Source organism: Bufo gargarizans, chromosome 6 (assembly GCF_014858855.1).
Source record: "Bufo gargarizans isolate SCDJY-AF-19 chromosome 6, ASM1485885v1, whole genome shotgun sequence".
NCBI lineage: Eukaryota > Metazoa > Chordata > Amphibia > Anura > Bufonidae > Bufo > Bufo gargarizans.
Genome location: NC_058085.1, coordinates 383,637,897 through 383,664,283, shown reverse-complemented (window position 1 = coordinate 383,664,283; position 26,387 = coordinate 383,637,897). Strand labels below are relative to the sequence as shown.

At 43.2% G+C, this 26,387-nt stretch overlaps 1 protein-coding gene across 2 annotated transcripts in view; it reads right to left on the bottom strand.

Annotated features, from left to right (window-relative positions):
• Positions 1–26,387, bottom strand: part of LOC122941440 (ovostatin-like) — a 114,306-nt gene that overhangs the window by 67,573 nt on the left and 20,346 nt on the right. For both annotated transcript variants that reach the window (XM_044298706.1, XM_044298707.1), the window contains 7 exons: positions 23,181–23,450; positions 20,035–20,092; positions 18,817–18,959; positions 16,803–16,952; positions 15,693–15,860; positions 11,791–11,878; positions 9,180–9,206 (listed from right to left, as the gene is read on the bottom strand). In XM_044298706.1, coding sequence (XP_044154641.1) covers positions 9,180–9,206; positions 11,791–11,878; positions 15,693–15,860; positions 16,803–16,952; positions 18,817–18,959; positions 20,035–20,092; positions 23,181–23,450 — 904 coding nt within the window. The remainder of the gene's footprint in view (positions 1–9,179; positions 9,207–11,790; positions 11,879–15,692; positions 15,861–16,802; positions 16,953–18,816; positions 18,960–20,034; positions 20,093–23,180; positions 23,451–26,387) is intronic.

Here is a 26,387-nt window from a genome sequence, read left to right as displayed (position 1 = left end):
GAGGCTTTAGCCAAAAACAACCACACCATTGAGGGTTTAAATGCACTTGGTGACAGGCGCAGCTTGCCCCTGATTTTGTATATGGCCAAAAAATGAACAGACTATTGCTGGTTAAATGCACTTGGTGTGACAGCTTCACCCTGATGTAGGCTTTAGCCAAAAACAACCACACCATTGAGGGTTAAATGCACTTGGTGACAGGCGCAGCTTGCCCCTGATTTTGTATATGGCCAAAAAATGAACAGACTATTGCTGGTTAAATGCACTTGGTGTGACAGCTTCACCCTGATGTAGGCTTTAGCCAAAAAACAACCACACCATTGAGGGTTAAATGCACTTGGTCGCAGCTTGTGCTGGCGCCACCACAAGACACAAAATGGCCGCCGATCACCCCAGAAAAATGAGACTGACAAACGGTCTGTGCAGCCTAAAAACAGTGAGCAATTGAGGATCAGCAGCTCAATGATCCACAGCTGCAGATCGATCAGTTAATCAAGTCCTTTGGAGGAGTTAATCTGCCTAATCTCGCCCTACTGTCGCAGCCGCAACCTCTCCCTACGCTAATCAGAGCAGAGTGACGGGCGGCGCTATGTGACTCCAGCTTAAATAGAGGCTGGGTCACATGGTGCTCTGGCCAATCACAGCCATGCCAATAGTAGGCATGGCTGTGATGGCCTCTTGGGGCAAGTAGTATGACGCTTGTTGATTGGCTGCTTTGCAGCCTTTCAAAAAGCGCCAAGAAAGCGTCACAAAAGCGCGAAGAAAGCGACGAACACCGAACCCGAACCCGGACTTTTACGAAAATGTCCGGGTTCGGGTCCGTGTCACGGACACCCCAAAATTCGGTACGAACCCGAACTATACAGTTCGAGTTCGCTCATCCCTACCCACAAGCTCATCTTTGATGATACCAGCCCAAACCAGTACTCCACCTCCACCTTGCTGGCGTCAGAGTCGGACTGGAGCTCTCTGCCCTTTACCAATCCAGCCATCTGGCCCATCATCACTCTCATTTCATCAGTCCATAAAACCTTAGAAAAATCAGTCTTGAGATATTTCTTGGCCCAGTCTTGACGTTTCAGCTTGTGTGTCTTGTTCAGTGGTGGTCGTCTTTCAGCCTTTCTTACCTTGGCCATGTCTCTGAGTATTGCACACCTTGTGCTTTTGGGCACTCCAGTGATGTTGCAGCTCTGAAATATGGCCAAACTGGTGGCAAGTGGCATCTTGGCAGCTGCACGCTTGACTTTTCTCAGTTCATGGGCAGTTATTTAGCGCCTTGGTTTTTCCACACGCTTCTTGCGACCCTGTTGACTATTTTGAATGAAACGCTTGATTGTTCGATGATCACGCTTCAGAAGCTTTGCAATTTTAAGAGTGCTGCATCCCTCTGCAAGATATCTCACTATTTTTGACTTTTCTGAGCCTGTCAAGTCCTTCTTTTGACCCATTTTGCCAAAGGAAAGGAAGTTGCCTAATAATTATGCACACCTGATATAGGGTGTTGATGTCATTAGACCACACCCCTTCTCATTACAGAGATGCACATCACCTAATATGCTTAATTGGTAGTAGGCTTTCGAGCCTATACAGCTTGGAGTAAGACAACATGCATAAAGAGGATGATGTGGTCAAAATACTCATTTGCCTAATAATTCTGCACGTAGTGTATGATTTGAAAGACACCATAATATGTGATGGCGTCTAAGCATAGAAAAAACATGTATCTCTATGTGGTAATGCTATAGCTTAGTGGTGTGGTGGTTTACCTTGCATATAGACCTCCCAGAAGAGATATACATTTTCTTTCTGTTATTTTTTTTTCTTTTAGTCAAAACCATATTAAAAGGCTATACTATAATAAATAATGTATAATCATACAATAATAAGACCTTACTATATTGAGAAAAGTGAGTTTTTTGTTGTTTTTTTGCTAAAACTTATTACTGGTTTATTCACAAATATAATATATGATTATAAAGAAGTTAGTAATATTTATTTGCTTTAAAAAAAAAAAAATACATTATTGTCCATATAATAAGGACAAAAACTTGATGTGTTATCCTAAGATTCAAACCTGGGATCTTTACATGAAAAACCAATCCCTTACCCTGGGTTCACACCTGAGCGTTTTACAGCGCGTTCAAACGCGCTGTAAAACGCTCAAGACATGAAATCCAATGCTTCCCTATGGGAAGGGTTCACACCTGGGCGTTTTACAGCGCGTTCAAACGCGCTGTAAAACGCCCGACGCTCAAACAAGTGCTTGAGCTTTTTTTTGGGCGTTTGTCGCGCGTTTTGGCCCATAGACTTCAATGGGAACGCGCAACGCTTGATTTTAGCGCGTTTTTGACACATAAAACGCGCGTTCGAACGCGCGTCTTGGATTTTGCAACATGCTGGAAAAGGCCCAACACCAGGTGCAAAGCACAGTTTTGGAGAGGAGCCAGCATGGAGGAGTCTCTCTGTGACACCGAGACCCTGATCAGGCTGGTGCAAGGCAAACGCTGCCTGTATGATACGCAGGATGCCAACTACAAAAATAGGAGGAGCACGCAGCAGGCCTGGGAGGATATTGCCAAAAGCATCTGGCCAGATTGGAGAAGTTTAACCAAGACAGTGAAACAGGGAAAAGGTATTTCCATGTGTGTTGTAAAGTGAAAGTAAACTCCTTGTGTGCAGTGGTGTCCCAACTATATGTAATAGCCCTGGCCAGCTCTACCTGCAGCCCTCCAGCTGTTGTCAAACGCCACCTCCACAAATGCTGGCCTGTATTTTACTTGCTGGAGCCTGTGCAGGCATGCATGGAGTGGGATTTTAGCAACAGCTAGAGGGACGCAGCATCACCATCCCTGTTCTTGTATATGGGCACTCAGTGGCCTTAGTTTACAAAGAATGATGTGCACATTACATGTTGTATAGTGTCCCCTCGCCCCTTTATTTTTTAGTACTGTCCTGGTTCACCCTCCCCCACATTCTGGTACAATGCAATGGGCCAGTATGATCAATTTGCAGTGGTCCACTGTCTTGTGCCAGACTGCGCTCTTTCTCAATTCGCAAATGTAGTGGCATTTTGAAATGTAGGCCTAAGTTTGGGTTGAGGGATTTGAATCCTAAGTTGTTATTGATATTGTGTACTTTTTAGAATGAGACTGTTTGTGGGCTCTGGGTGGCAAGGCATATGTTAGGCGTTTGGGTTTGTAACGTGCCAGTATTGGGCACCTTGATGGGATCCGTTATTTCACCCTCCTTGGCTTATATTCTACTGGCCGAGTATTGGCCACTTAAATGGGACACATGATTTCGCCCATATTTGTAAACCCTTGTTAATGGGCGACTATTGATGGCCACTATAGGGGCATCCTCAAGGGGCACTATATAGGTTAAAAAAAAAAAATGCACAAAAGATCGTTTCCAAATTTTTCATTTAGCCCTAGTCATAATCAAACAAATTAGAAAATCAAATAATATGTAAACACACTTTTCAGACCAAAAATATAAATGAACAGAAACTTAGATGGCTTCCAATTGCCATGGTAACGCCCCATGTGGGCTCACAAAATATGTGTTGAAGTGGTCCCGGACAGCTGCACCGTGCCGGGTCCCACGCACACCGCTCTGATTCCGACTCTCCAAGGAATGGCTGAGGGAATCTTCGAAATTAAAGCCATCCCGTAGACGTACAAAATTGTGCAGAGCACACGCTGCCTTCACGGCCGAGATAGCGGTCTCCAATTTGAAATAAATGGGCGAATGGAGAAAGCGCCATTTGTTCGCTAAAATCCCAAAGGCGCACTCCACCACCCTGCGTGCCCTTGTCAGCCGGTAATTAAATACACGCCTGGCAATGGAGAGTCCCCTCATCAGATGCTCCCCCAGCGCAAAGGCCTCGTCCCCCACAAAAACAAAGGGCATAGCGGGAAAAGTGGTCCCAGGCAGTGTGGTGTTCCCCGGGAGGTCCAGCTCATTATTATTGAGCATTTGCCCAAAGGCCGAATGCCCGAAAACAGCGGAGTCTGAGCTGCTGCCGTAGGACCCCACATCAATGTATCGGAAGCAATAGTTTGCATCAGACACCGCAAAAAGAACAAAAGAAAAATATTTTTTATAATTAAAAAATTGACTCCCGCTCCTTATGGGCTTCTGAACGCGGATATGCTTCCCGTCTATTGCGCCGACACAGTTTGGGAAATTGCAGGATTCGAAAAACAGATCCGCAATTTGCAGCCAGTCCTCCTTCTGTGGTTGGGCCATCACAGCAGGATGAAGGACGTCCCAAATTGCCACGCAGGTTTCACGGATGATCATGCTGGCTGTGGACTTCCCAATGAGAAAGGCGAAGTGTAGACTGGCCAATGAGTGTCCGGTAGCTAAATACCTGAAACAAATGTAAGAAAATAAAGAGATATTAACGGATGCTTTTTTTTTCGTTTTTCATAGTCAACACTATCAAAGGCAAATGGAAAAGCCTGAAAGACGCCTTTATCCGCCATCGCCGCAAACAAAAGGAGCAGAGGAGCGGATCCTCCCCAGGCGGACGCTCCAGTTATGTGCATGCAGCACAAATGTCTTTTTTGATATCGTGCACCGAAATGCGGAGGTGAGTCAAGGGCATGCACATTGAGGAGAGGATGTGGGATGACATTACATACATTCAATTTCATATGGGGAACATACTTACCTATATTTTCCACTTCACAGCACCAATAGTAGCTGGGAACCCAGCCAGGCGCAAGCTGATGAGGAAGAGGACGAGGGCACAATCGACAGTTAGCCGGGCCCATCTATGGGGCCAATGAGTCCTCCAGCCCCCCCCCCCCACTCCGACTTTCGTCAGTCCCATGCAGTCTGTCCAAGCCGTACCAGAGGCAACTCGGCAGACCAGACATAAAAGGAGGAGAACTGAGAGACAGGAGGACCGCCTAATCGGCTGCCTAGATGCCCTGGCACATCCTGTGCCCAAACTTAGCAGCGACGCATATTTTCTCCTGAGTCTAGAGGAGAAAATGCTGCATGTGCCGAGACATCTGATCACCAAAGTAAGGGAGGAGGTGACTAACACCATAGACAAGTATTGCCTCCCTTACGAGCTAGCAACGTCTAGCACTGCCCCACAGCATCCCCCACAGCATCCCCCACAGCATCCCCCACAGCAGCCACCACAGCAGCCACCACAGCAGCCACCACAATATGGCCACCAATATGGGGCACAATATTGCCCACAATATGCCCCACAATATGGCCCACTACATCCCCAACATGCACAACAACACCCTCACACATACCCAGCACACACATACACACAAAGTAACATACAACACCCTCTTGAGACATGGCAGACACAACACACATCATACCCATATCCCTCTTCAAGCACGGGCCCAAGCACCTCCACCATCACCACCACTGAAATGCCACCCGCCAATCAGTCTCGCGGAGCCAGAGAGACACGGCGGGATCCCGAGGCAGAGTTTTCTGGGCCGCAATATGAAACCCTTTGAGAAACGGAGAAGAGGGAAATTCTCCGGCTCAAGGGTTTGGGAGCCAAAAAGGGCACTTATCTTGAAAATTGTTGGTCATATTTATATGTTATTTTTAATACATTGCTCCTTTGTTTGTAAAACAGTTTAACCACATTTGATTTGGAAATGTATGATGTGAATACATTCACCAAAGTTAAAAAAATTTAAACAACTGTTTGGACTATTTTTGGAAAGTGAGGGGTAAAACATGGCCAAATGTGGATACATGATGCATGTATGGGATATCTATGCCACACGTTGACAACATACACATCACATACCCCCCGCACAAACACTCATACGTCACAAACAGCAAGAGAAACAGGGCGAAACTCAGATCATGGCACAACACACTGCAAATGGTTTAAATGGCCACAATAATAGGCTACTTACCGCAAAGTAATGACCAGTCTTTCCACTGGTGGGATGCAGTCCCGCATGAAGGTGTCCTGACGCTGCAAATGAGGGGACAACAGCACCAGGAGCTCGTCAAAGCTGGGAAACAATAAAATGTTCATGGTTAACAATACAAAAAGCACAAAACACTTAGCTTAACCATTGAAAAAACATTGCAACCACGTATACGTACTAACCTGTGGATGGACATCCTGGTGTAGTCAAAAAACTGGTCCTCATGGGCACGGAGGTTGGCATACAGTGCCCAGAACTGGCCCCTCTCCTGTCTATTTGCAATCACAGGATGGACCCAGAAACGTCGCCTGCTGTCCCGCCTTCTCCTCAAGCGTTCCAGGTGGATAGCTGCAACAAGTGCCGCAACACGTCGCCGTCTATAGCATTCCATGACTCCAAACCACACACTCTACCAACACACAGTGCGGATGCAATGCATTTTTCACTGATGGTTGCTAGGAGATGTTGTTTGTAAACCTTCAGTTTTTTATCACGCGCGTGAAAAACGCATCAAAACGCATTGCACCCGCGTGGAAAAAACTGAACAACTAAACGCAATTGCAGCCAAAACTGACTGAACTTGCTTGCAAAATGGTGCGAGTTTAACTGAACGCACCCTGAACGCATCCGGACCAAATCTGTCACGCTCGTGTGAACTCAGCCTTAACCACAAAGCTATAGCATTATCACATAAAGATGTCTGTCTCTTCTATGCTTATAAGCTAACACATATTACTGGTGTCTATTATTATACATTGTGCCTGTGAATAAAGTAATATGTAGATTGACCTTCTGAGCAGATCTCAGTGTAGTGAAGCCAGGCTCGGACTGGCCCACAGGGATACAGGGTAATCCCCAAATGGGCCCCTGAGCAAGGTGGGTCCCTAGTCTCCCTCCCCCTGCACAAGTGGCACATAACACAGTAGACTTACTGTACTACATACATATATTCAAAGTACAGCACCTCAACCAGCCTATGTTCATATAAAAATAAATAAAAAATTAGCATATAAAAAACATTTGAATATTTATTATATTTAAATGCATCCGTACAGTGGGCCACCATAATACATTTTACTGGCGGGCACTAGGTACCCCAGTCCAACACTGAGTGAAGCTATAATGTGTGTGATATTTTCATGCTAGCACACAGCTCTAGGACACAGCTCTAGGACACAGCTCTGCCCTCAGCCTGCTATCTAGCCCTGTCAATAAAGGGGAGGGGGCGTGTGCAGAGCACAGGGGGCGTTACATAGCAGATGCTCAGAATATTCAGCCCCGCCTCTGAGTGCTCGAAGTTCTCATTTGCCTACGAATACAAATGCTGATTTCTCTGCAGCAGTTTATCATACAGACAAAAGAAAGGTACAGTTTTAATTAGTAAGATGAACCCTACCAAGCAGAATGTCTGGTTTAATAGAGTTGATCCTGGTAACAGAGCCGCCTTAAAGGAAGTTTCTCACCCCCCAGTCACCATTTTTAACCCTTTGCATCACAGTGTAGCTTTCCTTTTGTGATTTCCAAATATTTCTTCATGTACTGCTCCCTCTTTTTTTTAATCTCCAAAAACAAGGTTTTTATTTTTATGCTATGGAGACATAAAAGAGCACAAGAAACTGTACTTATCCCTAAAAGAGCCCAGCCGCGTCCATCAGAAGGGAACTGTGGACCTCCCCTCCTCTTCTTCTCTCTAACGCCTAGCCTAGCCTACCCTCCCCGACGTCATCATGATGCTGCTTTATATCTCATGCAGGTGCACATATCCTTTATGTGTGCTCGTGCACTGTCTGGGCAGACTAGATGGGCCAAATGGGTTCTTATCTGCCGACATATTCTATGTTTCTATGTCTGTGAACTTCTGTGGGCATCGGCTTATTCAGATGAGCTTCACATGACAGGAAGATGGCCAGTTTCGGGTCAACTGAACCTCGCATACTACTGTCATATGTACAGTTCAGTTGGAGAAGCTGATGCCCAAATAAGTTCACAGACAGTGCAGGCGCACATGTACAGGAGATGTGCGCCTGACCAAAATTTGAAGCAGGATCGTGATGACGTTGAACAGGTTAGACTAGGCTAGAAGGTGGAGAGAAGAAGAGGAGAGGATAAGAGTATTCGCTGGCGGTGCTGTAACTACACAGCTCTATCAACCAGGTAGTGAGGACAGTGTTTGTAACTGCAGTACTGCTCCCAGTGACTTCAATGGGATCAGCTCTTTAGTAACAGGCTCCCTCCACTACAGAGTTGTAGTTATTCTCTGTCTTAATACTCAAGCAGACCTGCTACTGAGACACTGCTCTGGTGTTATTTTGCTCACTGACTTTGCACTTAGTGCTGCCCAGTATGTGAAACACCATTACTCCCGAGATAGGAAAATAGTAACAGGCTCCCTCCACTACAAAGTTGTAGTTATTCTCTGTCTTAATACTCAAGCAGACCTGCTACTGAGACACTGCTCTGGTGTTATTTTGCTTACTGACTTTGCACTTAGTGCTGCCCAGTATGTGAAACGCCATTACTCCTGAGATAGGAATAGAGGAAGAGAGTCGGGGAGCAGTGTTGATCCGAGGCATGTGATGTGTGACATCCTGTACTTCAAGGGGAGGGATGTAATCATGTTTTCAGAGTAAAAGATGTTACACAAGCAGGAACATGGCCAAGTGATTGCATGTGAGATTGGCATATTGAGGCATCTCAGCTACAGACAAGTGACTAAACTTTCTACATTAACCACCTGCAAACTATTTTAAAGACTTAAAAAACCCTCTACAGTAGTTGTTTCATGTCAGACTTTGCCATTAAAATCAGATAGGTCTGGGTCCCACCAATGGGACCTGCCCCTATCTCCAAAATGGGCACTCTGTTCATGACTATGGCAGTTCTTAAAATAGCCGGCTCCTATGTCTAACCCCAGAAAACACTAGCATTTGCTGCTTAGGATGTTTTACAGGGGCTAGTACATTTCCACAGTCATCGGTGCATCACACCTATAGACCCTCGTGATTGGCTGAGGCTGCCTGAAAGGCATTATGGGCAGGCTGGAACGGGATCATTTGACCCTCCTCCTTCTTCATCATCCCGATCTTTTGATCTGTATTTTGATCATGCGAAACAAATCTCAAAGGTTTCGGATCAATAAAAACAGTTTTCGGGGAAATTTGTAATGAACTGGATTCATGTAGAATGAATTCTCTCACCTCCAATTTCAATATCTACATTATAGTGTGCCATATCTAAAATGACGATTACCTTGTGAGCGTGAAGCCTCACCGGACACTATGGAAGTTGAAGAAAGAAAGTGATCAAGATCTATTCGTAAGAAACCAACCTAATACATCTATACAACCTAATACAATATATTTATTTTTAACTTTGTAGATTGTAGGTTCAATTCTAGTCACAATTTTACTGTGCCTCTTAATACTGGGACACTATAGCATGATTTTTTTGTACAGTGGCATTATTACTGGGGCCATTATAAGGGATATTATTATTACCAGGGGCACTATGGCATTTTTACTTGGGGTAAAATAGTGAATATTATTGTGGAAGGCACTGTAGGGGCATTTCTATTACAGGGGTATATTAGGGGACATTATTATTGCTGGAGGCACTATAGGGGCTATAAAAATGTGTGGAAAATTCGATTCGGCTGCTTTGCTAAATAAAAAATAATAATTGCCTCGTGACTAATTACTTGGTCACGAAGCGCATTTCTTTGTAAGTAGTCGGTGCAATGATAGGGACTGGCGATAGCGCCGCTCCCCATCATTGTACCCCTCAGAGGCCGTGTTCATAAATGATCCATGTTCATGCAATAATCCATGTATAAAATAAAAAAAAGTAATAATAAAATCATACTTACCCTTATCCATTTGTTCGCGAAGAGCCGGCCGCTGCCATCATGAAGATCTAGAGCAAAATCTTGCGCTGCCCATGATGATGTCATCACATCGGCCGGCGTGGTGACGTCATATGTCACCGCGCACTTGATTTTCCGCGAGATCTTCAATCAAGATGGCAGCAGCTGGCTCTTCATGTTCAAATGAATGAGGTACTGTAAACACGAAGAAATTAGGCTTCACGGTGAATCTGATTTTCCCTAAAATTCTGATCGAATGCCACTTCGTGGAGTTTGATTCGCTCAACACTAAAAGTGAGCACACCTTAAATAATGCAAATACTTTATTAATCCATGATCACATACTCTACAAAATATATACCCCATCGTATACCACCCCTGTCCTAATACATGTCTATGGGGACAGATAACGGTTCCATTATACATGACGGAAAAAATTGTCCTGTCGACAGGACTATTTTTTCCGTCATGTATAACGGAACCATTATTTGTCCCCATAGACAAGTATTAGGACGGAGCAAAACGGAATGCAAAACAGACAAGTATTAGGACGAAGCAAAACGGAATGCAAAACGGACAAGTATTAGGACGAAGCAAAACAGAATGCAAAACGGACAAGTGTTAGGACGAAGCAAAACGGAATGCAAAACGGACAAGTATTAGGACGAAGCAAAACGGAATGCAAAACGGACAAGTGTTAGGACGAAGCAAAACGGAATGCAAAACGGACAAGTGTTAGGACGAAGCAAAACGGAATGCAAAACGGACAAGTGTTAGGACGAAGCAAAACGGAATGCAAAACGGACAAGTATTAGCACGAAGCAAAACAGAATGCAAAACGGACAAGTGTTAGGACGAAGCAAAACGGAATGCAAAACGGACAAGTATTAGGACGAAGCAAAACGGAATGCAAAACGGACAAGTATTAGGACGAAGCAAAACGGAATGCAAAACGGACAAGTGTTAGGATGAAGCAAAACAGAATGCAAAACGGACAAGTATTAGGACGAAGCAAAACAGAATGCAAAACGGACAAGTGTTAGGACGAAGCAAAACGGAATGCAAAACGGACAAGTGTTAGCACGAAGCAAAACAGAATGCAAAACGGACAAGTGTTAGGACGAAGCAAAACGGAATGCAAAACGGACAAGTATTAGGACGAAGCAAAACAGAATGCAAAACGGACAAGTGTTAGGACGAAGCAAAACGGAATGCAAAACGGACAAGTATTAGGACGAAGCAAAACAGAATGCAAAACAAAACCTGTAACGGAATTCCCTAATGCCAGTACGAACCCGCCCTAAATTATGAGACATTCTACCAGTTTGTCAACTTATTACAGAAAACCATAAAATGCTGCCAGTTTAATGGGGCTTAATGCATGCAAATGTATACAGCCAAATGCATTGATGTCCTCTAAGTCGTGGCTGCGACAATCTAGAACTTTATCATTTAACCCATGGCAAGGGAAGCATGGGATTCAGTGTCCTGTAGTAGGAAACTAAACAGCAAAAGGTGAACCCTTAAATGTGCGGGGTGGGTGGTGAACCTATGGGGTCCCTTTGCAGATGGACATTCCCCCTCTCCTGATTTGCACTTTTGGGTGCGGGCTAAGGCTACATGCACACGAACGTTGTTTATTTCCGTGTCCGTTCCGTTTTTTTTTTTGCGGATAGGATGCGGACCCATTCATTTCAATGGGTCCGCAAATAACGCGGACAGCACACCGTGTGCTGTCCGCATCAGTATGTCCGTTCCGTTGACCCGCAAAAAAAATTGCGCGTGTCCAATTTTTTTCTAGTTTGCAGACAAGGATAGGCATTATTACCATGGATCCGCAATAAAAAAGGATCCGCAAAAAAAACGGATGCCATACGGACCGCAAAACACATACACTCGTGTGCATGTAGCCTAAAGGAACAGATTTTGCTACTCTATGTATTCTGGAATGGGTTATTGGGGCTTCACTAACAACATCAGTCGTTACACAGTACTCACACACAGTGGCAGTGTAGGGCATCTCCTTCATTCCACAGACCACTGGTTTCCTCACTCTGAGATCGCTGGCCACATTTAGGCCGAATGACTGAAATAAAGAGATGAAACTATAAGCCATACAATGTTGTTCTAGCTGAGCTCATAGCTCATTAATGTTTAACCATTTCCTGACATGGCAACTTTTTTAGCCTTTTTTTTGTTTTCGTTTTTTTATTCCCTGCCTTCCCAGAGCCATAACTTAAAAAAAATTCTGTTCACAAAGCCATTTGAGGGCTTGTTTTTTTGCCGGACAAATTGTACGGTCTAATGCTTCCATTACATATTGCATACGATCTAGTGGGAAGCTGGAAAAAAGTTTTTCTAAATGTGATGGAATTGGAAAAAAAAAAAACGCAATTACGCCACAGTTTAGCGTTTTTTTTTTTTTTTACGACAATCACTGTGTAGTACAACAAAACAACATTTATATAGTTTTTTTTGTGTTTTCATGCTGAACAAAATTTTTTTAGAAAGATATCATTTTTTTTCTTTTCATCGCCATATTCTGACCCCCTTTGTAGTTACGTTTATGGAGCTGGATGAGGGCTCATTTTTTGTGACACGATCTGTAGATTCTATTAGTACCATTTTGGGTTGTATATGACTTTTTGATCACTTTTCAATAGATTTTTTGGGGGGAGCTAAAGCGATAAAAAAGGGTAAATCTGCCTTATTGATTTTTTTCCTATTATACCATTTACCACATGGGATAAATAATATTTTTATATTTTAATAGTACAGGCATTTTTGGACGTGGCAATGTCTATGATGTTTATTTTTTATTTTTTGGGGGGCAAGGGCGTGATTAGAATTTTTATATTTTTATATTTTTAAAACATTTTTAGGCCCCCAAGTGGACCCAGACATGCAATCATTAGATTGCAATTTGTACAAAGTAATGGAATTTTAGCCATTACAATATACAAAGTTTGGATTTATTCCAATGCAGTGCTGCCACCTGAAGGTCTGTATTGGAATATACCAGTAATAGGCTTACAAGCCTAGTACAGGCTCTGGCTCATTACTTCAATGTAACGCCTTCCCTGATTTCAGCCAGGGGACAGCATTCTTGACCACAGCATCTGAGGGTTTAAGGCTGAGTTCACACGGACGAGTATTCCGCGCGGGTGCAATGCGTGAACACATTGCGTGAACGTGAACACATTGCACCCGCACTGAATCTGGACCCATTCATTTCTATGGGGCTGTGCACATGAGCTGTGATTTTCACGCATCACTTATGCGTTGCGTGAAAATCGCAGCATGCTCTATATTGTGTGTTTTCCACGCAACGCAGGCCCCATAGAAGTGAATGGGGCTGCGTGAAAATCGCAAGCATCCGCAAGCAAGTGCGGATGCGGTGCGATTTTCACGCACGGTTGCTAGGAGACGATTGGGATGGAGACCTGATCATTATTATTTTCCCTTATAACATGGTTGTAAGGGAAAATAATAGCATTCTGAATACAGAATGCATAGTACAATAGCGCTGGAGGGGTTAAAAAAATTATAATAATTTAACTCACCTTAATCCACTTTATCGCGCAGCCGGCATCTCCTTCTGTCTTCTTCTTTGCTGTGTGCAGGAAAAGGACCTGTGGTGACGTCACTCTGGTCATCACATGATCCATCACCATGGTAAAAGATCATGTGACGGACCATGTGATGACCGGAGTGACGTCACCACAGGTCCTTTTCCTGCACACAGCACAGAAGACAGACAGAAGAGATGCCGGCTGCGCGAGCAAGTGGATTAAGGTGAGTAAAATTTTTATTTTATTTTTTTAACCCCTCCAGCTCTGATTTACTATGCATTCTGTATTAAGAATGCTATCATTTTCCCTTATATCCATGTTATAAGGGAAAATAATACAATCTACCCAGCACCTAACCCAAACCCGAACTTCTGTGAAAAAGTTCGGGTTTGGGTACCAAACATGCCGATTTTTCTCACGCGAGTGCAAAACGCATTACAATGTTTTGCACTCGAGCGGAAAAATCGTGCATGTTCCCGCAACGCACCCGCATCTTTTCCCGCAACGCCTGTGTGAACTCAGCCTAAATGTCCACGATCGTCAGGCATCCAGTTGCTATGGTGCTTGCTCCTCTTTGGAGCAGGCTCCATCTTTAAAGGCCTATGTACGACATGGATTGTAGAGATTGTAGAAAAACATGACAACAGCTCCACACATATCCATGGGAGGTTAGCCCCAATCACTTCAATGTAACGGAGCTGCAGTACCAGGCACAACCAATGGAGAGGTGTGGCACTATTTCTAGTAGAGAACAGCCATGTAATAAAGAATAAATTGGATTTCAAGCCAGTCCCAGTCCACCCTCCACCCCTTCCTATAGAAACAATCATGGCCACCACTAGAGGTTCAGATCTGTGAAACACAACTGAATCCATTACAGTCAATGGTATCTGTCAGGCACTGCCAGTGGCTGTCCTGTGATGGATATGGTGTGGCCATCATTTTTGGGGTTTTCTGTCGCTATGACAACATAGAAAAATGGAAATGGGAAAAACCTTGATACCGAACTTGGGTTTGGTTCCAAGGTACCACTTGGAACCGAACCTGAGTTCGGTATCAATGTTTATTACAGTAATAATTAATTGACAAAGTTATTACTTCTCGTGAGATTTCGCGAAGTAATAACTTCGGCTCATCAGAGCCAATACATTCTAATACTGTACGGAGCAGGAACTCTATACAGTATTACAACAAAGTTTTATGCAAATCGACTTCAAATGAAGCATCCGAAGTCGATTCGCTCATCCCTAGTTGTGACACTGGTTGTATTTTGCTACAATTTATCGGTTTGGATTCCAGGGTATATATATGATAACACTGGATACAATTGTTATCACATCTATCTGGCTATTGATCTTAAGAGTTTTTCTGTAACTTAGGAAATGATCACCTAACTTTTGGATTGGTCACCGATATCTGATCAGTGGGGGACTGTTACCAGTACCCCCTGCTCAGCTGTTGGAAGGGAGTCAGGGACCATTGGTGCTCAGGCGCACCAGTGATGTCACACACAGTGGCTCAGTGGTTAGCACTGGTGGCTTGCACCGCTGGGGTCCTAGGATTGAATACAGGCAACATCTACATGGAGTTTGTATGTTCTCCCCATATTTGTGTGGGTTTCCCCCGGGTTCTCAGTTTTTCTCCCACACTCCAAAGACATATAGATTGTGGGCTCCATTGGGGACAGCAAGTGATGATAATGTCTGTATACTATTGCAGAATATGTCAGTGCTATACAAGGGAATAGTGATGAGCGGCAGGGGCAATATTCGAATTTGCAATATTTTGCGAATAATTTGCAATATTTTGCGAATATTCGCCATATATGTAATCTCCAGGCATTATTTTCTTGATTGCGAAAAATTCGCATAAAATTTGCATGAACTGTTATTTTCAAAAAAATTGAATATTCGCAATTACGAATATATTTAGCGATATTCTAAATATTTGTGAATTCTCGAAGTGCTGATATTCGCGATTAAAATTCGCAATTCGAATATTCGTGATCAACACTACAAGGGAATAAAACAACTCAATAAAATGAATGGGATTGAGCTGCAGTACCAGGCACAACCACTATACAATGTACGGTGCTGTGCTTAGTATACCATACACAGCGCCATACAAACAGCTGTTTGGCAGGTGTGACAGGAGTATTTATGTCCTGGAAAATTCCTTTAAGGCCATGAAAGTAATTTTATTGTTATACTCTATGGAATACAAGGGCTCTGTGAGGGTCACACACTGGCCCTTTAAGTGAGGCGTTTACCTTTACTGCTATATTAACCAGTGTGCTAACAATAGGATTGGCTATTACTTTGCACTTACCAGGAGATTTCCGTACGTGTCTCCATCTGTGAGAGTGCTGAAGGGCCGATAATATCGTCCATGACAAAACACTTCTTTGTTTGGATCCTCACAAGGTGGGGCTGGATCTTCTAAGTTAAAATTTCCAACTTGGAGCCCATATTGGTAATAGCTCAGTGAGTAATATATCTGTAAGAAAAGGAGAATTCATTGTAAGCCTCTGAACATGTGAATTGTAGGATAAACAATAATCACAGCAGAATCCCAAACTATATATAAATAGGACAAGGCCCCTACTTACAAAAATGAACGAGAGCGCTGCGCATGCGCAGAGTGCTCTCCATGTATTGCTATAGGTGTTCTGACAATAGCCTAGCGAGTACGCTTGACTATTCTCGGAAGTCCCATAGCGGTGAATGGAGAGCATGCTGCGCGTGCACGGCTACCTCTCCTCTCACCACCATAGGACCGCCGGAAATATTTTTGAAACTCCTATAACGGTGAATGGAGAGGGGCTCAGCTGCTTTCTGTTCACATTGGTGGTCCCATTCTGTATATAAGACCCACAACTATCTGACGTTGATGACATATCCTAGTGATATGCCATGAATGTCTGGGAGTCTGGGATGGGAATATCCCTTTAATAGTGAACTATGCTCTATGAAAGTTCTTTATAAGACTCAGAAAACCCCTTAAAAAAACAGTCGGAGCCTGTGTTCATCCCTTTAATGCTGACCCTTAGAGGGTTGTCCAGTTTAGAAATATACCCCATTAGGGATTTCTGAGTTAAATGGGACCACCTGCCTTGGCAAGAACCCCATGCCTTGTCAAGAACAGAAAGTCCCTGGGTCTGGAGGACCCGTCCTGTCCTACATTACACAGGCAACCCAGGACATTGTGTAATGCATTATTCCCCCTGTGGAGGAGCTGCATTGAAATGGAACGCTTGCTGCCTAGTTTCTCCACAGACTACAAATGATCACTAGGTGTCCCAGGTGGGGGACACGTCATGATCAGCTCAATGTCAAGGGATTCTCCAAATAAGATTGGGATTGCCCAGCTTGGAGAACCCCTTTACACTGTTTATATCATATATATTTTATAGGGTGTCTGTATTGTTAGGGCTCTTACATTATCAGGGCTCAAACTATCATATGAACTTAGTAAATCGAGGCTGGCATCGTATGCTTTTAGTCCGCAGATTGAGCCCGGAGCTGCTGATAACTCTAGATGAACGTCCGAGCCTGGAGTTACGACTGACTCCGTGAAGGCCAAGGAAACCTGAAAAGATAATAAGTTATATAAAGATAATAAGATCAGCAAGAAATCACAGTAATATAAACCTGGCCTTTACTAATGGTGGGCATCATGGAGGTCCAACCTCTAAATATCTTGCTTTTTAGACTTATTTGACAAAACAAAATTGAATGTGGCAAAAGACACTAAGGAATCGATTTGTCTCACGCGCAGGAGCTCTTTACCTGTCACGGGCTGTCCCCACAGGCGAAAGCACCCACCTGCCTATTGATTGACAGGGCTGGACATCCCGTCCAGCTCCGACAATCTGGCCGCAGAAGCATCTACGGTTCATGTGCAGAAAAAGTCTGGTTATGAGGTAACATAGCCTAATGGATTGCCTGAATTAGAGGCACTGAAGAAGTTGTGATAATTAAGATATTGGGTAACTCTATTTGCCCTGAGGAAACTATGGAGAGAATTCTTTACTGTAAGAGCTGTAAAGCCGTCACTACAGGAACTGATTGTAGCAGATAGAAAACTTAAAGAAAACATGTTGATTACTAAAAATGCAACCCTTTGCAATAATAATTTAAACAGGAGATGTTTACATACATTATAGGCCAATCTATAGGTTATACATACATATAATCTGCGGAAGGAGCAGTTTCTAAATTGACTATGATAAGTCACAAAAGGTCAAGAAAGTGATCTGGAAGCCATTGTCTGATAACTCACTAAGTGTCAAGCTAAGAATTGCTACATCTGTACATTAAATCATACATTACATCATAAGTTATCCTGTACAATACATGCATTGCATTACTTATCTTGTACTGATCCTGAGTTACATCCTGTATTATACTCCAGAGCTGCACTCACTATTCTGCTGGTACAGTCACTGTGTACATACATTGCATTACATATCTTGTACTGATCCTAAATTACATCCTGTATTATACTGCAGAGCTGCACTCACTATTCTGCTGGTGCAGTCACTGTGTACATACATTACATGACTTATCCTGTACTAATCCTGAGTTACATCCTGTATTATACTCCAGAGCTGCACTCACTATTCTGCTGGTGGAGTCACTGTGTACATACATTACTTATCCTGTACTGATCCTGAGTTACATCCTGTATTATACTCCAGAGCTGCACTCACTATTCTGCTGGTGCAGTCACTGTGTACACACATTACATTACTTATCCTGTACTGATCCTGAGTTACATCCTGTATTATACTCCAGAGCTGCACTCACTATTCTGCTGGTGCAGTCACTGTGTACACACATTACATTACTTATCCTGTACTGATCCTGAGTTACATCCTGTATTATACTCCAGAGCTGCACTCACTATTCTGCTGGTGCAGTCACTGTGTACACACATTACATTACTTATCCTGTACTGATCCTGAGTTACATCCTGTATTATACTGCAGAGCTGCACTCACTATTCTGCTGGTGTAGTCACTGTGTACATACATTACATGACTTATCCTGTACTGATCCTGAGTTACACCCTGTATTTTACTGCAGAGCTGCACTTTTTCCTAAATTTTGTTTGCCATGCTTGATGATACCTCCCACAATGCAAGCTATTAGTTCTTGGCAAAGATTGCTGGGAAATTGAAGCTCTGAATCCTGCAGAATTGTGAATGAAGCTCTGGACAGTAATACAGGCTGTAAAAGTCTAAGCTGTAAGTCACCTCTGTGTTTCCAGTTTTTCATGGACCCTCAGTTGGCTGCACTGCATTGTAGGAGGCAATGCCACTCCTCGGGTTCATGGTTCTTCCTTACCATTTTCCAACCTATCATATAATGTATACTACGGTATATGTGGATGTATGAATGGATTGTGCAACAATGTATCTACAGTATCTATTGCATAGCAATGTACCCACCTCATTGTTAAAACAGCTTTCTACGTCGAATGTTTGTACGTCTGAGATGATTTCGGTCTTCATTTTTCCAATAACGAGTATCTGAGCGTTTATTGCGTAATCAGAAGTGATAAGCAGCGGTATTTTGAAGGATCCTGTAAGGCCTGCAAGGATAAAATACAGATGCTACATTCCCATACATGAATAAACCTATAAAATATATCATGAGTGACTTAACGGGGTTATCCCATTAAATATATTCTACATTTTACAAACCAGCACCTGGATCTGAATACTTTTGTAATTGCGTTTAATAAAAAATTTAGTATAGTCACTGAGTTATTCAATGAAATCTATCTGTATAGCGCCACCTGCTGTTTGTTCTTCTTCTAATTTCTCTGTCCACCTCAGTAAAGTGGACACACATTTTCAGTTCCATCATTCAACTGCCACCAACTGCAGAAAAAGTATACACTCCCTGAAAAAGGACACACTCCCTAAGAAAGGACACACCCGCTGAGCTGCCAGCTTGAAATTAATCTAGCTGAGACACTGGAGCAGTGAATATGGAGATCTTTGAATCCATATGAGGTGCAGGGCTGGTTCTAGCTTTGTTAGAAAGTGATCGTCATGTACTGTATGAAGTCTCATTTTTTTAAAATTCATTATGAGATAACCGTTTTAAAGGGATTTTCAGGTCTTAAGATATTGTGTATGGAGCTGAAATAGCACAACACACCGCATAGTGGCCATTTTTGGGTACTGCAGCTGAGCTCCTATTCAAGTGAATAGCATGGGGCAGGGATGCACAACCTGCGGCCCTCCAGCTGTTGTAAAACTACAACTCCCACCATGCCCTGCTGTAGGCTGATAGCTGTAGGCTGTTCGGGCATTCTGGGAGTTGTAGTTTTGCAACAGCTGGAGGGCCGCAGGTTGGACATCCCTGAGTACACAGAGAACAGAGCTACTCTCGTTAATGTCAGTCCTGGTGCTAGCGGCTGCTGCAAACATGTGATTGGTAAGGGTGTTAGACCCCACCTATCAGAGATTATTGACCTACCCTATGGATAGCTCGTCCATATGTTAGTCCCAGAAAAGAGAGGTCCAGTAATTGGTTGTAACATTTATTTGTAATATCTGCAATATTTTTATTAGTCAATTATCTTATGGTAGAAAACAGGGAAAAGGGGTAATACTAATTGGCGCCATATATACTATGTCTATAGAAGAAATACTCACTGTTAGTCAAGTCAACTTTTTGTTGGCCATGTGATACAATTTTTTGTCTTGCTTTGACCTAAACAACAGCAAAAAAATAAAAAATAAAAGAGTGAAATGTAAAAGATATAACTTCTCCCAGTTTGTAGGAGAAATGACTGTCCAAAAACATCAGAACCCTTTCAGGGCGGTTCAGTGGTTTCCTTGTCCCATTGCAGTACTGGGGTCTTGGCTGCAAATGCGACCAATAAAATTTGCAATTTTCATGTTCTCCCTGTGTTTTTGTAGGTTTAGTTTTATTAGCTCATAGAGATCTGTGAACCCTTAAATGGGTTGTCCCATCTCACACATTGATGGTATGTCACTAATTTAAGCCAGGCATGCTCAACCTGCGGCCCTCCAGCTGTTGTAAAACTACAACTCCCATCATTCCCAGACTGCCTACAGAAGGGCATGGTGGGAGTTGTAGTTTTACAACAGCTGGAGGGCTGCAGGTTGAGCATCCCTGATTTAGGCCATCAATGTCAGATAGATGTGGGTCCCTCCACTGGTGTCTCCTCTCTCCAGAAAGGGTTGCCCTAAGTGAAGGTAGAGCAGTCATGCATATCTGGCCTCCCTCTATTCACTGCCATGGGAGTTCCAAAAATAGCTAAGCTCAATTATTTCCAGCAGTCCCATAGCAGGGAATAGAGAGGCGGCTGTGCACACACGAAGTGCTCTTCTTGTTGTGCATTTTCATAAGTACACAGTATTATCTAATGATATTATAGCCAAAATGAATAGCCATTGCCTTTAAAGGGAGTCTGTCAGCAGATTTACCCCTTTTTAACAGTTGCCATTATGCTGTAGCCGCAAAACAGACGATTAACACAGTACCTTGATACGCTTTGGTGGACTTTTAAATCTGCCAAAAACGAACTTTGATGAGGGCTCGCAAGTGCCCAGGGCGGAGTCCACCGTGTTGGAGCCCAGGCAGCTCTGCCTCTTCGGCTCTTATCCCCGCCCAGCCTCTTCCTCTGCCCGCCTATCTGTTGTCTCTCCCCCTCAGCGAGATCCCGCGCCGATGCGATAACTTCCTTGGCCGGGGCATGCGCACTGCAATGCCCATTGCTGACACGGCATCGCAGTAGCTTATGCGCATGCCCCGACCAAGGAAGTCATCGCGTCGGCGCGGGATCTCGCTGAGGGGGAGAGACAACAGATAGGCGAGCAGAGGAGGAGGCTGGGCGGGGATAAGAGCCGAAGAGGCAGAGCTGCCTGGGCTCCAACCCGGTGGACTCCGCCCTGGGCACTTGCGAGCCCTCATCAAAGTTCGTTTTTGGCAGATTTAAAAGTCCACCAAAGCGTATCAAGGTACTGTGTTAATCGTCTGTTTTGCGGCTACAGCATAATGGCAACTGTTAAAAAGGGGTAAATCTGCTGACAGACTCCCTTTAAGAGGAAATCAGCTTAAACTAAAGTTTTGTTATGTGGCTGAAAAGGCCAAGATGAGTTCATGGCAAGTTCAGTTTATATAAGAGTCATAGTGAATATGAATGGACATTGTATTTTAAAAGTTATTGCTAACAGATATGGGTTTATCTATAGGGAGTATACTGGCTTCTCCAGACATGTCTGTCTGAAGGGAACAATGTATGTTTCATGGCTGAGCAATGACAAGATAAGAATTTAAATCCTTAAGACACATCTGGAGTGTGATGTCTATTCATATATTCATAAGTATCAAATATATATATGTGCACATTTATTTCGTTTTTTAGTATGAACATATCAATAATTCATGTATAATATGCAATTTTATATTGTTATAGCCTGTTTGGTAAACACAAGATCCTAAGTTTCTCCTGGTATATAAATAATTGGTCTACTTGTTAAAAGTATAACATTGATGTTTTGTGATAGATAAATCTAAGTTATACTGTGCTGGTGATATAGGGGTGTGTTAGCACCACCGTGTGGCGTCTTTTGGGTATTATTTTACAGCTTCATTGTTTGTCTTTGCAACTGTTTTGATTTTATATTCTTTGTTTTGTATTGTGTATAATAAACTACATATATATTTCTGCATAGACAATTGTCCCTTTATTCACTGCTTGCACAAATCAAATTAAGATACTCGATAAAAGAACTTAGAGGCGATTATGTCCGCCTGAAGGATCATATCATTTTTATTTTATTATATATATATATATATATATATATATTTATCCTCTCTTTTATATGAAGATTCTTTTTATATAGAAGATATTCGACATTCTTTCCCGCTATGAGATTTAAAAAAATAGCTGAGAGTGCTCGCTTTCATTGTAGTGAATGGAGAGCACTTCACACATGTGTGGTGCACTCTTCTTCAATTTGAGAGCCCCGTTCTGGAGCTAGGAGTGGGTCTCAGAGGTGGGATCCACACTTGTCTGACATTTAAGAAATATTCTAGTGATAGGCCATCCATGTCTGAGATGGGAATACCCCATTAAGTTAGCTTGAATTTGGTTAAGGACTCCAATTTTCCATTGATACAATTTAAATTCAATATTGTGAAGTTCTACAAAAACCTTAACAGGCTGCAGTTCACACCTTAAACACTGTGTGTCAGCACATAGACTGGTATAGGATAGCCCTCTTGTGACACAATATCTCAAAATAATATTTTGAAAAGCGGATTATTTTGTTACATGCTTCTCAGGATGTGTTGAGTCAAAAGGAAAGGTAAGGACTGACTTTTCTCTATGTCTGAGAGAGTGGAATGAAATGTGAGCCCCACTGAGGACAGGGGCTGATGAGTAATGGGAGACTTTGTACGGCGCTTCGCACCAGCTTACAAAACTCGAAGGTGGTCTGAAATACGCCTATATTTCAGGTGCAGATGGCAGTGCAACTGCAAAATCTGCGACTTCTCCCTGCACACACCAAGTCTAAAAAAGTGGGCGTGATGTGGGCAGGGGAAGGGGATGGACCAGCAGGCCCATCCCATTCATCATTTTCTACGCCTGGCTAAATATTTTCAATAAAGGCCAATTGAAAATATTATTTTTAGCCAAAAATAAGTAAAATTCAATCATAAATAAAAATTGCCTCCAAAGGTGTACATAGCCTTTAAAGCCCCTCCAAGACCATCTCCCTGAAATGTCTAAGAACATATTGCGACTTGACAGACGTTGCACACCTACCAAGTATTGGAAAGTCGCTTCAGTCGCGCCTTCCCCAACTCCGTCTTCTGTCACTTTGTATTCCACCTCTATGTCATGGCTCTTGTTGCAAGAGAGTCGTCCTGGTATCTTTTTAAATTGTAAGTAGCTATCTAACTCGGAGTAAAAGCGGTAGACTATCTTTTCAACAGAAGGATAGTCAAGATAAGAGCGGTAAGGATAGCCAGGATAAAAACCATCATACAGCTGCTGATTTGTGGAATAGCATTGATCTTCATTGGGATAACTCATCTGTGGAATAAACACAATGTATAATATAAGGAAGCATTATAATTGTTAGATTTGTATATGGCATGTATAATAGTGTAATACATGAAATCTGGTAGAAATTATGCAAAACATATGGTCCCCCCCCCCCCCCCTACATGCACCCAAACCTCCTATGATTGACTACATAGTATTTATCTTAGTGTATATAACACCAGCAGAGATTTACCAATAATGGGGCACAAATCTGGGACAGGGAACCTAAGAAAAGTCTATCTGCCCCAAAGGAAGAAGCCAATACTACAAAAGATATTTGGGCAGTCACAGATTTTGCCAAAAAAATAAAAAAAAGTTATGACTCTTGTTCTTACAAGGTCTTGAATATGAATGCACTTTAAATTTGTTGAGTAACAATTTCTCCTGATCCCTTAGGCTACATGCACACGTTCAGGATTCATGTGCGGAGAATCCGCACTGAAATCCGCAGGTGTTCGCAGGCAAATCCGTGCGGTCAATCCGCATTAATTGGTGCGGATTTGCATGCAGATTTTTTCAACATCTCTCCAGAACAAAAATACACCCTTTTTTAACATCATTTCCTGTGACATCATTTGAGAATCGGATTTGAGAATTACTGTACGTTGAAATCGTGATGCGATTAATTTAACACGAAATAATCGCATGGCGATTTCAACTTAAGCACTGTTATGTTCCATATTCGTTAATTCTAGCCTACTATGGAATATAGCAGTGCTAAGTAGAAATCGCCATGCGATTATTTCGTGTTATATTAATCGCATCGCGATTTCAACGTAATTCTCAAATCCGACAGTACATTCTAGTATATGGAGACGTTCCCATGGTGATGGGGACGCTCCATTAGTACTGCTATATTCCATATTCGGCGAATATGGAATATAGCAGTACTAAGTTGAAATCGCCATGCGATTATTTCGTGTTAAATTAATCGCATCGCGATTTCAACGTACAGTAATTCTCAAATCCGACAGTACATTCTAGTATATGGAGATGTATATTGCGTCTCCATATACTATATGTAGTATATTGCTTCCTTCTCTTGCTGCAATGAACAGACACAAAATGGTGGCTGATTCTCCTCCCTTTATTACATCATTTCCCCTTCCTATTACATACATGCGGATTTTGATGCGGATCCGCATCAAAATCCGCACTGTGTGCGTGTACCATCCGGATTTTAGCCTCTCCATTGAAGTGAATGGAGAAAATCCGCAAGATATCCGGACAGGAAAAAAAATAATAATTGACATGTCGCGGATTTTAAAATCCGCACCGCAGGTCAAAATCCGCGTGCGAAAAATCCGCATCGTGTGCATTGAGAATTTCAAATTCTCATAGAATACAATGGACATGACCTACGGTGCGGATTTCCCGCACGCAAATCCGCGCGGAAAATCCGCACGCAATCCTGATCGTGTGCAGGGGGCCTTATAGTTTCTTGTAGATGATCATGAAATAAGTGGGGGGGGGGGGGGTCTTAGTCATCCTGTTCTCCTGTTGCAAACCAAATAGTCATGGGGAGATCTCCTGCTGCAACCTGTTGCCCTACAGCCAGGAGCAGGTTGTCAAAGCAAATATCACTGCGACCCTCTGGTTCAGGAGGCACATCAGTACTGAAGCCAGTCATTGAATTTGTGACCATACACATTCTGCGGATTATACTACACAGATAATGAGCCGTTGGGGTTTAGGTACCTAGTGATTGAGTAAGCAATTTTGGAATAATGGTCACCTTTAATATATAACTTTTAATAATATTAATGATAAAATAAATGCCCTAAGATGAGGTGCAGAAATATATATGAGAGCAGGGTGGGAATCCACCCTACTCTTGGTGAGTATACTAAAACTCTAGGGAGGGAGGGAGGAAGGGGGGGAGGGATGCTGGGTCTCAGCCCCTAATAGCGCCCTATTGAAAAAAGCCCTATTCCCGTGCTCCACAGCCTCCTAACAAAAACCCTCAGTTCTCCCTAAGCAGTGCTCTGACTGCCCAGCTTCGTCCTGACAAGGAGCAAGTGAGGGGGGAGGATTTCCCTAGACGTAATTGTTGTACATCACCTGCGGATACGCCACCAGGTCCCTGGAGGCGATCGCCAATGGTACACTTGACCTGTGAGGATAAGTGTCCTGAAAACAATATATGTGTGGGTGTCAAGGTTGAACACCCCACACATATAAATTATTGATGATGCTGAGAAGCTCAATAACCATGAATGGCCCGACGCGTTTCCCTGTTGTATTACAGTTCGTCAGGGGCCCAAAGAAATGGATGTCAGCAACAGTAGGGGTGACTTGTCCACCAGTTGGGACAGTTCACCAAATCACAATTAAACTGTAGACAGCAACGGTTATTAACAGCTGATATGTATCATGTTTCTTTCAAACAACCCCCATAGTGTGGCATTATAACAACAAGCCGCAGTCACAAATGGGGGTGAAAGGAGGTACTTAGCTCGTCAGGAGTCTCCGGTCAGTGGACCTGTCCCTGCGATGCAGACTGGTTCCTATTCATACACAGTCTGTGTGCTGGATCCCGCGTGTGGCATGAATAGGAACCAGGTCAAGTGTACCATTGGCGATCGCCTCCAGGGACCTGGTGGCGTATCCGCAGGTGGTGTACAACAATTACGTCTAGGGAAATCCTCCCCCCTCACTTGCTCCTTGTCAGGACGAAGCTGGGCAGTCAGAGCACTGCTTAGGGAGAACTGAGGGTTTTTGTTAGGAGGCTGTGGAGCACGGGAATAGGGCTCTTTTCAATAGGGCGCTATTAGGGGCTGAGACACAGCATCCCTCCCCCCCCTTCCTCCCTCCCTCCCTAGAGTTTTAGTATACTCACCAAGAGTAGGGTGGATTCCCACCCTGCTCTCATAAATATTTCTGCACCTCATCTTAGGGCATTTATTTTATCATTAATATTATTAA